This window comes from Dendrobium catenatum, unplaced genomic scaffold (genome assembly GCF_001605985.2).
Source record: "Dendrobium catenatum unplaced genomic scaffold, ASM160598v2 fragScaff_scaffold_716, whole genome shotgun sequence".
Taxonomy (NCBI): Eukaryota; Viridiplantae; Streptophyta; class Magnoliopsida; order Asparagales; family Orchidaceae; genus Dendrobium; species Dendrobium catenatum.
Window position 1 is genome coordinate 3150468 of NW_021319178.1, and position 15933 is coordinate 3166400.

A 15933-nucleotide genomic window follows, 5' to 3' on the forward strand; every position below is an offset into this window, starting at 1 on the left:
GTTCTATGTAATGTATGATATATGTATTAGTAGATTTGTGATACCAAGTAGTGGATTAATAAGTAGTACAAATAACAAACTAGAATGAGGAATGAGGCTATGCTAGAATGAGCCCACATCAATAGTGACTTGAGATTTATATTGATAAAGTGACTTTTCTATATTTATATCATTTGTGAAGCCTTAGAATCAAATTTAAAAAATTATTCTTTTAATAAATAAATATCAGAGCTATCTAAAATTTTTTAGCAATATAAATATCAATGGAAGCAAAACTATAGATCAAAACATCAATATGTACATCTATTTTTATTTCTCTAAAATTTATATACACTACTCATGATCTATACAATCATATCACAACTATTTTGTCATGAGTACAAAAGAATATATAAAATAAAGAGAACCTGAACCTAAAGGAATTTTGATTAGTCTCACACTCCTACTCTCTTGCCCTGACCTGAAATAATTTAATCACATATAATGAGCTAAAAAGCCCAGCAAGTCGCCAAAACCTATAGCTGAATTCAACACAAAGTAAATGAGCAATATGTATGTCAACAATTAAATCATAACAATTGTATTCATATGATAATCGAATCAGTGCAGAAATAATAAAATTATACCATACATAAGATAATAAATCAGTACAAGTGTTAAATCACAAAAGCAATCATCATATTAATACTACAATCAATTGAGAAATCATATAAAGTGATAACATCAAATCATTTTAAAAGATTGTAAAAATAAAATAAATATATTAAAATTATATAGGAGTGTTCATATGCTATCCAATTATTTATATCAATATTAAATTAGTAAATCATATGCTCAATGTATATATAGCATATTTTTGTATCAATAAATTAAATCAATAACAGTATTAATATAAATTCATTCAGTAATTTGAACAATACATCAATACCATTCATTTTAGTAATCACAGTAAATAAGTAAGAATTCTGGCTATTACGATATTCACTACATAAAATTCAGCTATTACCGACGGCTACGGCCGGTGGTCCCGTAGTTGCCAGTAATACCGACGGTTTCGGCGGCGGTTTAACAACCGGTATTAACTGGCGGTCTTTAATAAACCACTGCCAGAATTAGCAGCGGTTTAATAACCGCGGGGTAAACCATTGGCTAAAAATAAATAGAGTTGTCACTCTCGACATAATAATCATCTTCTTATAACTTTCAATCAGTATTACATGAATTAGTAGGTGATAATATCAAATTATAGTATTTAAAGTAAAGCTCGTTGGCCCACCATTCTATATGGGTCAATCAGTCTCCAAACAATGGGTGAATAAGTTTTTACTTATCTTTTACATGCTTATTATTATCACAATATTATAATAGTAATTGTGACATATCCACATTCATCACTAATGCATTAAAGTAAATAAAACATAATTGAGCTTAATTTAAAAATTATCAACATGTTTTGATAGTAGACAAAAAAAAAATACTACTAAGAAAAATTAAAATTTACATTTTAAAAAATTTGTCAAATTACCAGATATCATATAAAATAATATTATGAAGCTTTTATTGAACTAAAACACTATTTTTAAATGTAAAAATAAATTTTAGAGTAGACAAAAATTGTTGTACTTTCATAATCACCCAATAAAAAATATAAAATAAATACTCAAAATGTTCATAATATCAATCTCTATAACATGTAAAATGTTAAGCGGTGAAAATTTTATCAATACAAAATCATCGTCATTTTTCGGTAATAGAAACACAAATTTGAACAAAAAAAATATCAAAAATATTAAATCTTTGTACTAAACTATGGTAATGATTCCTTATAGCGAAACAAACAAATCTACCAACAAGACCAAAGGACAAAAATCACTCCATGACTTTCAAATCTGATCTTCCCTTTTCTCTCTCCTCTCTTTTTCTCACATTTTTCTCAAATCATTCTCTGTTAGTCAAATGCTTAGGGAGATTAAATGACTTTTAATGTAATATATTAGTGCTTTAAGATATTTTAATATGATATATTATAATACTTAGGGAGATTAAATGGCTCATTTGATTGGTCTAGTTGGGTTCTTCAATTGATATCATGAAATTCTTAAATATACTTCAAATGCCTAATTTGAGTTCATTTGGATTCATTTTAAAAATAATTAATTAATTAATGATGAAAAGCATTTATCTTTTAGTAAAGAAAAAGAGGGAATAATTTGTTAAATGGAATTTATAAATAAATACCATAAAGAAAATTAGAGATCTTGGTGCGCAGCACAGTACAGTATTAACTATTAACGCTGCGCTCGTATTGTAATATACGCACGGATGTATTTTATTAATAATATTTGTATTTAATAAGGACATGTGAAAGCTTCTAGATCCACGTGCATTAGCTCACCTAAGATAACGACCTTCCAAGTAGTTAGACGTTTGGGTACGTTAGGCATGATTCCATTAAGTGCATTTGTCTTTGATGTTTACCCTTCAACTTTTTTTTTTTTTAGGGAGTTTTTTTTTTTTTTTTAGGAGAAGGTATGATTATGTGTATAAATATATTTTCTACGTCACAAAAAATTATCTTAATCGGACATAAATCTTGATGCAAATATGAATTAGAACCGGGTCCAACTAAACTACGATTTCGATAAAGTTATAATCAAATTGAACGCCTCAATGAGAAGAATCCAACGACACCAAATTTGATTCAATCTTAATTCAAATGGACCCAAATTAAAGGACTAAGACCTATTTAAAAGCTTCAAAGTATTAATTGGATGACCAAATGATATTCAAATATGACATGTTTATAGTCGAATCAAGCGGCTCGACAAGGGAATCCAACAAGCACAAGATCACTCAATTTTGACATCACTAAAGTACTTAAAATGCTCAATGAGTGTTCTATGATCAAGAGAATTAATGTGGGACATCCAATGGAACACTCCAAAATTGCCATGAATCTTCTCATTATTTATTAAGCATGTCACTCTTAAAAAGCTATAAATAGACCCTCATTCTTTACATAAAATGAGGAAAAGGGAAGGAGGATAAATAGAACTTTAGGGCTTGAAGAATCCTTTTGCTCCACCCCGGCACAATCGTCGACGAATTTGTGCCTCCAGACTACCACTACTGAACCTCTGGTCGACCATCGTTGTTGAGCCTCCATCTAGTAGCCACTAATGAGCCTTCCTCCAACCCTTATTGCCGACTACAATCCTTTCAACCATTGTCGTCCAACTGCGATAATTTCGACCTCCATTATTTGTCGACTACGATCCCTCTGATATCTGCCGCCCCAAATACAGACCTACCAATTTAATAAACAAGCCAACACTCTCTTGATGGCAACTCTTATGTCATTGGATTTTCCCAACTCCAACTATGTAATGTGCTCCATATAATTTATATTTTCTATATTGAGCCAACACCTTCCATAGGGGAAGGGCAATATTTGCAATCAACTACCAACATTAGTAGAATCATTTCAACTTTGCAACTGTGAGCCAACACCTTCCATAAGGGATGATTCTTACCGCTTTTTAGAAATTTTCATATTAAAATTCTAATGTCTCTTATGATTGTTACACCCCTCTATTCTATATGTCTATGTGTTGGATCTTTGTACAAAGCAAGGACAAACTTCATCTCTCTACTGTCACGAATGTTCTAGGACGTAACAATGTTTAAATTTATATTTGTAGAAGAAAAAAATAATATAGTGAGATAAAAACTTGATGATATTGTTGTTATAGAACATAGTAAGCTTATCATTTTTTTAGGTTTATAAAAATGTAAAAATGTTATGTGAAAAATCTCGAATGGTGAAAGTTGTGGGACCTTATTCAGTTTACATCGACATTGATATATATGCTCTTCCCTATGACTGGGGAAGACAAAATGATGATTGCTAGTATCGATCGATGACTGGATGATGGATGTTACCATTGTTTGATGATGGATGGTGACATTCACTCCATAATCTATATATGAGATATTTTTCTTACTATTTTCTATAACAATTTTTTAGAACAGCTTTTTTTAAGCAGTGAAAAAAAAAAAGTCAAAAGTTATCCCAAACAAAATCCTAGTTAGCATGAATAGTTTGTAAAAACTATCATTAAATATATTTTATATTTTATTAGTTGTATTAGATACAAAATTATGATTACTTTATTTAATCTTAAATATTTGAGTATTAATTCTATTTAAAAAAAATTATAAAGTATAGAAATTTCATAGATTATTATAATTTAGGTTCAAATTGTTGAAGTAGCAATGCGAATAGCTCCATGGCCCAGATGGTAATAACATTTTGAAGAATTTGGAAGGGATGGATTTGAATACAATGGATGTTCCCTTTGCTCGTTGTGGGCTTTATTTAATGCAAAGAAATTTTTTTCTCTCAAGCTTATGGAATTTAAATTGATGTTTCTTATTACAAATTTAAATAAATTTTTCCATACAATATAACATAAAGCCTATCACTCTACGTGGGGTCAGTTACATGAATCCTTGTTTCTCATTGTGTGTTATGTTATGAGTCAAATAATTTTCAAAGATAAAATTAATTAAATTTATTTAAAATATTTTAAATATGAAATAAGATGAGTATTATAATTGATTTTATTGTCGAAAAATATATAATTTATAGATTTACAAGATTTTTAATGAAAATATTGTACACATATTTGCTCGGGGCGGTTTGATCAAGTCTTTACAAGGCTGCATTAGATGCAATTAGTCTTGAATCGTGCAAAGCCAAAGCTACCAAAATCCTTGAATTTGCCAAAGCCATAATAATGTAGGCCACACACGAATAAGCCTTATTTGGATACTAGACGGAGAGAACCGTCTGAATTTGTCTCTGTGAACAATAGAAGAACATCATGAACATATAAAAAGACTTAGTTTGAAAATATTAAGAATATATATATATTTAACAATATGATTAAAATATAACAAACTTATTTAACAATATGATTAAAATATTAGATAAATAAAACTAAAATTTGATAATACAATTAAATTATTAGATATTTATAAATTTTTTTTATACTTGATTATATATTTTTGTTGTGATTATTGATATGCCTTAAGAATATTCATTTTGGATTTTCTACGAAGACGGCTTTTTTACTGCTTTTAAAGCAACATTATAGTAGAAAAATTTTAATTTTTTAACTAAAAAGCTGCTTTAAGCAGCAGTAAAAAAGCCGTCCCAAATAAAGCCTTCATTTGAGACAATTTATTTGTTACTTTTTAAAGCAAATTTTAAGTACATAAATTTGTACTTCAAAATATATTTTTTTTTCTAAAATGATGCTTAAAAAATAATTAAAAAAATTATCTCAAATAAAATCTTAATGTGAAAACTTGGCTTCAAACGCACATACAAATTAATTATTGCTAGTAATAAAATATCACATAGATAGACTTAGATCAATACCACTTACATTAACACTTATCACTAACCCCATTTAACAACCAGTCAGTCCATCGTTGAATGGGCGTGTTTCCCATCGGCTGACTTTTTTTATTTTTTTTAATAGTTTTAGATATTTTTTAATAGATTAAGATTAATGCTACTTTGATTAAATATAAATATTATAACAAAATATGGATCACACCAGCACTAGTCATATAATTTAATAAAAGTACGACTATAATATAAAATTATGATTAAAGATGCTTTTGATTATAATTTTAAACAAAGATTTGAATAACGATGCACTTAGAGCCCTTTAATACACTTAATGCAAGATCATGATTAAATAATAATAATAATAATAATAATAAACGTATACCAACACGCTGGGTTGTGTAATCTGCTTGGGGCAAATTATTAGGTCCGGTCACCTGACAGAGAAATACATTCATATTTCTCTCTACCTACAGTAAGCGTGGTGAAAGTGCAATCAAAGCGCAATTACTGTAGCAGCTGTGCTTTAACTGCGCTTTGACTATGCTTTTACTGTAGACAGAGAAAAATCATGATGTATCTCTCTGTGAGATGACCAGACATAATAATTTTCCTCTTATTGGTCATCGTCAAAATCCAGCTAGCCATATTGCCAGCTTTTCATGCTCTAACAGACTTATAAAAAACTATGACGCAGTAATTGCGGTCCTTATACAATAACCGAATGCATCGAAGAACTAGCATAGAAATTTGAACTCCCTTCGGAATAGTGGATCCACCTAGTTTTCCACATTTATCTAGTCAAAACTTACCGACAGGACCTCGCTTGACACCCCGTTCAATTCCTGCAGCTGTATGGGAAACCATCATGTTGCGGGTTAGAATAGACGCGGCGATAGAGTTGGAAAATTTTTCGTTTCAATATTATATGAATATCCAGCTTATAAACAGAAAAAAATGTAACACTAGAACTTCTACATGAAAACCGTGGAAAAGGGAAAAATCACGGGGCTACGCACAATTTACACTAGTGTTTGCTTAGATTACAAGTGGTTGATTCGTCCTTGAAATTGAGGACGATCATATTATAATGATCAACTCCCAGGTTGAAATTCAGTTACAAACGAAGATCTGAAATCCGGCGACGTTTGGTGGTCGGGCCGAAATCCGGCTTCAATTGACGGTCGGGTAGAAATCCGGCGTCAGTTGGCTATCAGGTAGAACTCTGGCATCAGTTGAGGGTCGGGCAGAATTCCAGTGTCAATTGGCAATTGGGTAGAACTCTAGCGTCGGTTGATTGCTAGGTGGAAGTTCGACGGTGTTCGAGGAGGAGTCTCTTCATTTTCTTCTTGCTTCCTTTCTTCTCTTCTTTTCTTATTTTCTTGCTTAATTCAATGTCAGTTGGTGATTAAGCAGAACTCCGATGTCGATTAGCTGCTGGGTGGAAGTCCGATGATGGTCGAGGAGGAGTATCTTCCTTCTCTTCTCTTCTCTTCTTGTTTGATCCCCTCTCATGTGAAATGAGTGTTCTATTTATAGTTTTTTTAAGTGGCATGACCAGTAAATAAGAGAAAGATTAATGGTAAATTGGGAAAATTGGTAGTAATTTGAATGGACGGTCGATGTTGAATATAATCCCTTGATCATGAACCGTTTATTGAGCATTTGAATGTCTTAATGATATCAAAATTCTACGATCTTAGGCTCGTTGGATTTTTCTCGTCGAGTCGCTCAATTCAACTATAAGCACGTCACATTTGGAAACTGTTTGGCAATCCAAATTATGGATTGAACCTTCCAGATGCGCTTCGGGTCTTTGATTTGAACTTATTTGTGCTCAGATTGAGTTGAATTTGGTGTCCTTGGGTTCGTATTTCCAAGACGTTCAGTTCGACTATAAGTTTGTTGAAATCAAAGTTTGGATGATTTCCGATTTAATTTTTGAAATTTCCAACTTGATTTTAAGATTGTGCCCCCGATTAAAATAATTTTTTGATGATACATCACATCACATGCTACAGCCTGCACTAAACTGCTTGATAGGTGCCAAGTCAACAAGGTGATAAGTTCCTCACTGTATAGCAACCCAAGCAGAACTTCTATCTCTGGCAACAAAATTGGAAGCAAGAATGGCCTCAACAGTCCAACCATGACAAGGATCAGTTGAGCAGACTCGTAATCGGGTCGAGCTCGGCTCGATAGCTGGCCTTGACTCGATTTATTAACTCATGAGCATATTTGTTTAAAACAAAACATCTAAGATTAAATTCTAATGAAAAAACATTTACATCCCCTCATTTCCTTCAAACTAAACAAATCCATAGAATTTTCCTAAGAAATATTTTACAAGTCATTGAATTTTTCTAATAATTTTTTTTTTTAAATGTAGCTCAATTAAGACAAACTCACACAAACGACACATATATAAAACTCGAACCCAAGACCTCTTAATTGATCAGCCGAAGCTCCTAACCAACAGACCATGATGAATTTGATTACCAAAAAAATATTGATAAATATATATTTCATTATAAAACTTCTATCCTACACTAATAAAAAATTATATGGATGTTTTTTGCTCATTTCTTATAAGAAATTAAAAAAAAAACACCCAATTTCTTATAAACAACATAATAAAAATAATTCCATTTAATTTTTCTCAAGGAATAAATAATTGAAAATCAATTTCAATTTATTATTATTATTATTATTATTATTATTTCATTTCATCTTTTCAAACTAGCAACAATTGAGAACTTGTTCACGAGAGGGGAAATTAAGAATTTAATTAAAGTAAAATAAAAACCCCCCCAAGGAGAAATTGGAATTCCAATGTAGGAGAATATAAATGGAAGATCAAATGGTCCCACATTCCACATCAAATAAGTGGAATCTTATCATCCTTTAGTTTTGTTCTTATCATTCATCATATTCCATGACCTAAAAGCTTTATAGTTAATTTTTAAACAATAAAATCTGTTTTAAAAAATAGTAAAAAATTGAATTTGCATTATTTAATATTTAATTGCATCACAAAAAATAATTATTGATCGCACGAAGATTACAAAGCCAATCGGCACCGATTAGCTACCATTTCTTAAAATAAACAAAATTCAAATTAACAGTCAAACGATCGCCGGAGGTGTTGACTTCTGCGGTGACGACAGCCGGCGACGACACGTCGGGCACGACCTGTGCGAAAGCAGCCACTTGTCAATACACCCCACATGAAACCCGTGGCCGCATGCCGGCAAAACTCTCATCTTGTCCCCGTCCGTCAAATCAGACAGACATATCGGGCACCGCACAACCGCTGCCGGCGATATCGATGAACCTTCACCGGCGCCGGGCGTCGTCACAGCGGCAAAGACTGTTATGGGAAGCGAGAGGACGTCCGACTGCCTCAGGCCCGCATTGAGCCGTCTGGCGGCGACCCAGCCCGCTGGGTCGGAGATGGCCCGACGGGTGCAACGGACTACGCAGTGGAGGGTTGTGTTGAGACCGAGCACGCAGAGCAAGGCGCAAGTCATGGCGGCAAGCACGATCACCATGTGTTGGGTGATGAGAGGGGCCGGCGGCGATGCGATGGTGATGGGGGGCGGAGCAGGGGAGCTGGAGAGTGGGTGGCAGGGGAAGCGATGGTCCATGGAGTAGGGGGGAGGGAGTGCATGGGATGGGAGGGAGATGATGAAAAGCGAGAGAGAGGAGGAAGAAGGTGGATGGTGGTGGCTAAGGGGATATGCTTTGAGAGATAAGCTTGCCACTATGATTTGCTTTCTTCTTAATGGAATGGCATCTTCGACCTTTGTGTGTTGGTCGCTTTGGTGATAAAAATTTAAGACATGGTAGGGCTAAAAAAATTTTAATTTTTTTTTTAAGATACATAAAGTAAATTTAAGACTCCATGCCATGATTATTAAATTTTTGTTATGATACCCTCAACTATATTTTCTCAATTATCTTTCTAATGAAGATTATGAAATTAATCTTAATTATTCATCCATTTTAAAATCATATCAACAAAAAGATCAAATCTTATATATTTTTTAATTGTGGTTATCAATCATTTAATAGATTGATATTACATTTTACATTTAAATAGGGGTGTCAAAATAGGTTAATGAGTCTGATTCAAGTCCAATATGAAATTAAGCCAACTCAAATTCCTTTAACTTGAACATAAACAAGTCACATGGTGGATCCGAACTCGACATTGGTGACTTGAACCTAATTAAATAAATATTTATTATTTTTTTTTACAACTTTTCACTATAGAGTTTAGGTTAAGTGATCAAAGATAATATCCTACCAACAAATAAAAGAATTTAACGAAAAAATTAAGGGGGATTTACATGCATACCACTTTATTTCATGCTATTTACATATCTAACACTTAAAACATTAATATTACATGCCTACCACCCATAGAATGAAATATGAGTGGTATGTAATGAAAATTGGGTTCATGGAATGAAATATTACATATCTACCATGCACAAATATGAGTGCATGAAATGAAATATTAAAATTTATAGGGTGGTATGAGTGATATAAATGAAATATATGTGTGACAAATTTAATATTAAAATTGTATATGAGTGGTAAGTATGTAATATTAATGTTTTAGATGTTGGATATATAAATAGCATGAAATAATGTGGACTGTATGGATTATTTTTTTGATCAAAATTGGGTTCATGGGTCAACCTAAACATGTACTCGACCCATTTAAGAGGCTGGCAACCCAAACCATAATTTTTTCGAATCATATCCAAATCACTTTGTCAGGTCGCGTGCATCATAAATTAACACCCTTAAATTTAAAAGAGGTCAAAATTATGTTAGAATCCATTAAAAAATATTAAATCTAAATCAAGAAAAAAGACTTCCTAATTTTTTTATATTATATTATCATCTTGTTGTCCAAGATGAATAAAGAAGTCTCAATTTTCATAGTTGTGCTTATTAGAGAAAGAATTGATGATTGGAGTGCTCAAAATAGTAATTCATGTTGAACTAAATAAATAATATATTCTAAAGAGGAATCATTGTCTATTCACTATAATAAATTGTGATAGGAGATTTTGGTGAAGCCTTATCCATAAAGTAAATAATGAATGATAGCACCAAAGTCTAAATATTTCTAATGGAAGGCCAACAGCTTTGCAAATCTTTAGGGATTCAGTTGTAATTTAGGTGGATTCTTGGGACAAAATTGTATTGATTTTGTGAGCTAGAAATCACCACCTCCTTCAACTTTAATAACCTTTTGTATGTGATGATGATGATTAATTGATTATTATTGTTATTTTATAATCTTTTGTATAAGATCATGCCTTTAGTAAATATTTTCATTAGGGGTGTTTAAAACCAAAGATTAATAAAATTTAAAAGAGTAATACTCCAATTGCAAAGGAGTATTTAGCCTGCAACTTTTTGTTTACTTGACACATTTAATTATTTAATTTTTTGATTAGTATAGAGGACACGACTCATATTGATCTGTTGGTCGGGAGTTTTAATTATCAACCCAGAGGTCTTTAGCTCGAAGATTGGGTATGCGAACGTGTTTGATTTGTTTATCATATAGATCTAAAATTTTTTTAGATAAAAATGATCTTTTTGACTCGTTTATCATATATCATGTGATTTTTTAGATGACACAATTCATAACCTAAAAATAAAAGATTTAACATAAATATAAATGATAATCTAAGTTAATTTCGGATTTTCAAATCAAATCGTACTTGAAAAAAATTATCAGGATTGTCATTTTAAACCCAAATTCAACCCAAAAAATAATATGGTGAGCCTGAACCTAAATCTTTTGAGTCAAGTTTAGTCAGGTCATTTTTTGACACCTTTGTAATTAAAGAGAATTAATATTATTTGGTAGCAAATAAATATTTTAATGGACCAAATTATGTATCTTCCATCAAATTGAGCAAAAATAAATAAAAAAAAGGTTGTAGATGGCACAACATTTATTAATTTGTCACTATACACAACTTTTAATGCAAGATAATATTGATTAAATATTGCAAACTTAAAGAATACTTTTTTTTTTTGTTTGATAATTGGCAATGCCCAACCTGTCATTACTTTACAAATGCTTTGTATGATCCCTTAGTTATGAATATAACTTTTTTTTTTTTTTTTGTGAAATTATATCTTTTTATTCTGAGCTTATCTCATACAATTCTCATATGTTTGTAATTTTATTTTTGTTTTACTTTATCAACTTTATTTATTATGTTCATCTATTTTTTATTGTTTTTAGTTATGCTTCTTAGAAATATATTTATTATTTTAGTTTAATTTATTATTATTTTTATTCTCAAAATTATTTTTTATAGGAAATTGAGCTACGGCCCTTAACAATTTCAACAACTCTGGCCATGATAGTAATTAATGAGATTAATTATTTATTTGATAATATATTATTTGGAATAAAGTGACTTAGGTTTTGATACATCCTTCAAAAATTATCTTGATAGGGCACGAATCTCAAGGCAAAATCAAGGTGGAAGCTTTTGAAATTAAAATTGGGACCATCCGAACTCCGATTTCAGCAAACTTACATTCAAACTGAACGTCTCGAAAATACGAACCTAATGACACCAAATTCGACTCAATCTGAGCCCAAATGAGTCCAAATCAAGGACTCGAAGCGCTGTTGGAAGGTTCAAGCCACAATTTGAATTACCAAACGGATTTCAAACAGTACTTGCTTATAGTCGAATTGAGCGGCTCGACGAGACGAATCCAACAGCCCAAGATCGCTGAATTCCGACATCACTGAGACCTTCAAATGACTGACGAACGATGCATGATCAAGGGATTCAATATCGACTATCCATCCAACCACTCCCCATTTACCCTTGATCTCTCACCTATTTACGGGCCATGCCACTCCAGAAAATCTATAAATAGATCTCTCATTTCTCTTGAAGGATGATGGAAGAAGAGAAGAAGGAAGAGAAGGAAGAAGCTCCTCCTCGATCACCGCCGGACTTCCGCCGAACCACCACCTGAGGCCCTCACCTCCGCCGGACCACCGCATTACTGCATTGCTTTGACGGACCACCACTTGAGGCCCTCACCTCCGACGGACCACCGCCTGACGCCGTTGCTCCGCTGAACCACCACTTGAGGCCCTCACCTCCGCTGGACTACCGCCTGACGTCGTTGCTCCATCAGACCACCACTTGAGGCCCTCACCTCCGCCGGACCACCGCCTGACGCCGTTGCTCCGCTGGACCATCGCCTGACGCCGTTGCTCCGTCGGACCACCACTTGAGGCCTTCACCTCTGCCGAACCACCACTTGAGGCCATCACCTCCGCCAAACTACCACCTGACGTTGTTGCTCCGTCGGAACACCACCTGAGGCCCTCACCTCCGTTGGACCACCACCTGACGCCGTTGCTCCGCCTGACCACCACTTGAGGCCCTCACCTCCGCCGAACCACCGCCTGACGCCGTTGCTCCTCCAGACCACCACTTGAGGCCCTCACCTCATCCGGACTACCACCTGATATCGTTGCTCTGCCGAACCACCACTTGAGGCCCTCACCTTCTCCGGACCACCGTCTGATGTCGTTGCTCCGCCGAACCACCACTTGAGGCCCTCACCTCCTCCGGACCACCGCCTGATGCCGTTGCTCCGCCGAACCACCACTTGAGGCCCTCACCTCCGCCGAACTGCCACTTGAGGCCCTATTCTTTTCCAGGACACCACCTGAGGCCCGAACTTCTGCTAGGCCACCACATGAAGCCCAGAGTTCTACCAGAGTACCGCCCTACTACAACGATCTTTCTGACCCCGGTCTCCTGCTGACTACGATCCTTCTGGCCTTCTTCAACTACTATGGTCTTTCCGACCTCCATCAACAGACAACGATCTTTGAGACCCTGGTCAACTGCCGACTATGGTCCTTCTGACCTCTGTCGCCTACTATGGTCCTTCCGACCACCATCAACAGACAATGGTCTTTCTGACTCCGGTCTCATGCTGACTACGATCCTTCTGACCTCCATCGACTACTATGGTCCTTTCGACCTCCATCAACAGAAAACAGTCTTTCTGACCCCGGTCTCCTGCCAATTACGATCCTTCTGACCTCCGTCGCCTACTATGGTCCTTCCGACCTCCATCATCAGACAATGGTCTTTCCGACCTCCATCCTATTGACTATGGTCGTGCCGACAAAACAAACACATTTATTGTAACTCCCACCATATAATACACTCTATATGATGTACATTTATGACATCAAGCCAAGGCCTTCTCCCAAGGAAGGGCCTCATTTGTAATTGACTGCAAATACTAGTGGATTCATTCAAACTGGGCCAGGCCTCGTGATTTTCCCCCTTTTCAAGGGTTTCCACGTAAAAACTCTAGTGTCTCTTATGAACGCTACACCCTCTCACTTATCTGATTGTGTGCTGGATCTTCGTACAATGCTAAGATGTTAAACTATATATTTCTCTTTTTTTTTTTTTGAGAAACACCATTAATTGTATGTGCCACAATTTAATGAAAGAAAAAGACTTAGTTATAAAATTTTTTGTGTTTTTTTTTTTAATTTGAGTGATATTATTAATTCATAATTCTCAAGAAATTTCATTTGATAGACAAAAAAATTGGTGAAGTATTTCTATTGAAAATTTTTTAGAATTAAATTTAGAATATTTCGAACTCCATTTTTATAAAAATTATATTTAAAATGAGTACACAAAACGGACCTAATAACACCTAAAATATTCTAATCCGAATCAAAATGAACCAAATAAATTCATTCAAGCAAAGTTAAAACTTCAGAGTACTGACTTTGAAGGATCAAATAATCCTTAGCTTTGCATGCATATAGTCAAATCGAGCGGCTCGCCGAGATGTATCCAACAAGCTCAAGATCACTAGATGTTAAGATCATTAAGACACTCAAATATTAAAAGAAAGATATAAGATCAAACTATTCAATATAAGCAATTAGATAAAATATTATGAAAATTTGGTCGTACGTACCAAAATAGTACTTCCAAAATACTAACAATAAACCCACCTTCTTCATATGAGAGATTTGAAAATTTCTAAAACTATATTTGATGTTCGACAGAGATGATCACCAACAGCCAAGTTGATTATAGTTGTTTGATCTACATCGCTCAATTGCCGCCATTTGATCATAGTCTCCCAACTATTGTCATTTGACCACCATAACTTTGATCTTCATAATTCATTCATCACAATCAAACAACAATCATTTGACAAGTGTCATCATACCATCATTTCCCAATTCTCGTCACGCTCCTACTATTATCTAATCATTGTCGCTTGACTAACACTATTGAATTACGGCATCTCATTCAATGAAATACATACTTGTATTATACACATTGTAATCTCATATTATCCATTTGGGAGGAAAAGGTGACTCGTGTAATCTTTGAATATATTGAAGAAACTGAACGAAGGAAGACGATACAGTAGAACTAATATATTGGAAAGTATTTTATTATATTAAGAGCTAATACACGAGACCTTATATAGCTTACAGAGGATAGCATAATGATAAACAATTACAAGAATGCCAGAGAACCTACTAGAACTATACAGACATATTAATAACATTATATGCTTGGTTCTGATATGCCCCGTCAAATTGATGGGTCCTGAAGGATCGTCAATTTGGAACGAAGAGTATGAAACCGCGGAGTGGATAGCGGTTTTGTGAGTATATCCGCCACTTGATCCAATGTGCTGATAGGATGCAGATTGATATTATTGTGTTGAATATGATCACGGAGAAATTTTTGATCTATTTCTATATGTTTTGTTCTTGAATGAAACACTGGATTATTAGCTAACGCGATAGCAGACATGTTGTCGCAGTAGAGATTAGTTGGATAATCTTGTTGAACACCGAACTCAGCCAATAGTCGACGGATCCATACAATGTCGGACGTTAGCGAGGCTAGTGCTCTAAATTCTGACTCTGTTGAGGATCTTGAGACTGTCCTTTGTTTCTTTACCGTCCACATGACTAAGGACTCACCAAGAAATGAACAGTAGCCGGAAGTTGATTTTCTAGTATCCGGATCACCCGCCCAGTCCGCATCTGAAAACGATTTCAAAATAAGATCAGTTTTGGTAATGGGTAGCCCGAATTGTAGCGTACCTTTGATGTAACGTAATAATCTTTTGAGCAAATAGAAGTGTTTAGGATGCGGGTCATGCATATTCTGAGAGAGTAGATTGACGGTAAATGCTATATCAGGTCTTGTTAACGTTAGATATTGCAGAACGCCTGTGATACTTCGATATAACGCCTGGTCGTTGGAGAAAGCATCTGATCGAAAGTCTGTTGGAAGTTTTGTACACGTCGGGTTGGACAGAGCATTGCAGCCAAGCATATTTGCTTGCCGTAGAATCTTGATCACATAATTAGCCTGTGAGAGAAAATAAGAATTGTGATGTTTTGTGATTTTAAAACCAAGAAAGTCATGAACCTC

At 34.3% G+C, this 15933-nt stretch overlaps 1 protein-coding gene across 1 annotated transcript; it reads right to left on the reverse strand.

The window, feature by feature from the left end:
• Positions 1-8398: 8398 nt before the first annotated feature.
• On the reverse strand, positions 8399-9224 carry LOC110096857 (RING-H2 finger protein ATL74-like). Its single transcript, XM_020822986.2, has one exon. The coding sequence runs from the start codon at positions 9064-9066 to the stop codon at positions 8545-8547; it is 522 nt and encodes a 173-aa protein (XP_020678645.1). The 5' UTR covers positions 9067-9224; the 3' UTR covers positions 8399-8544.
• Between the last annotated feature and the right edge of the window lie 6709 nt (positions 9225-15933).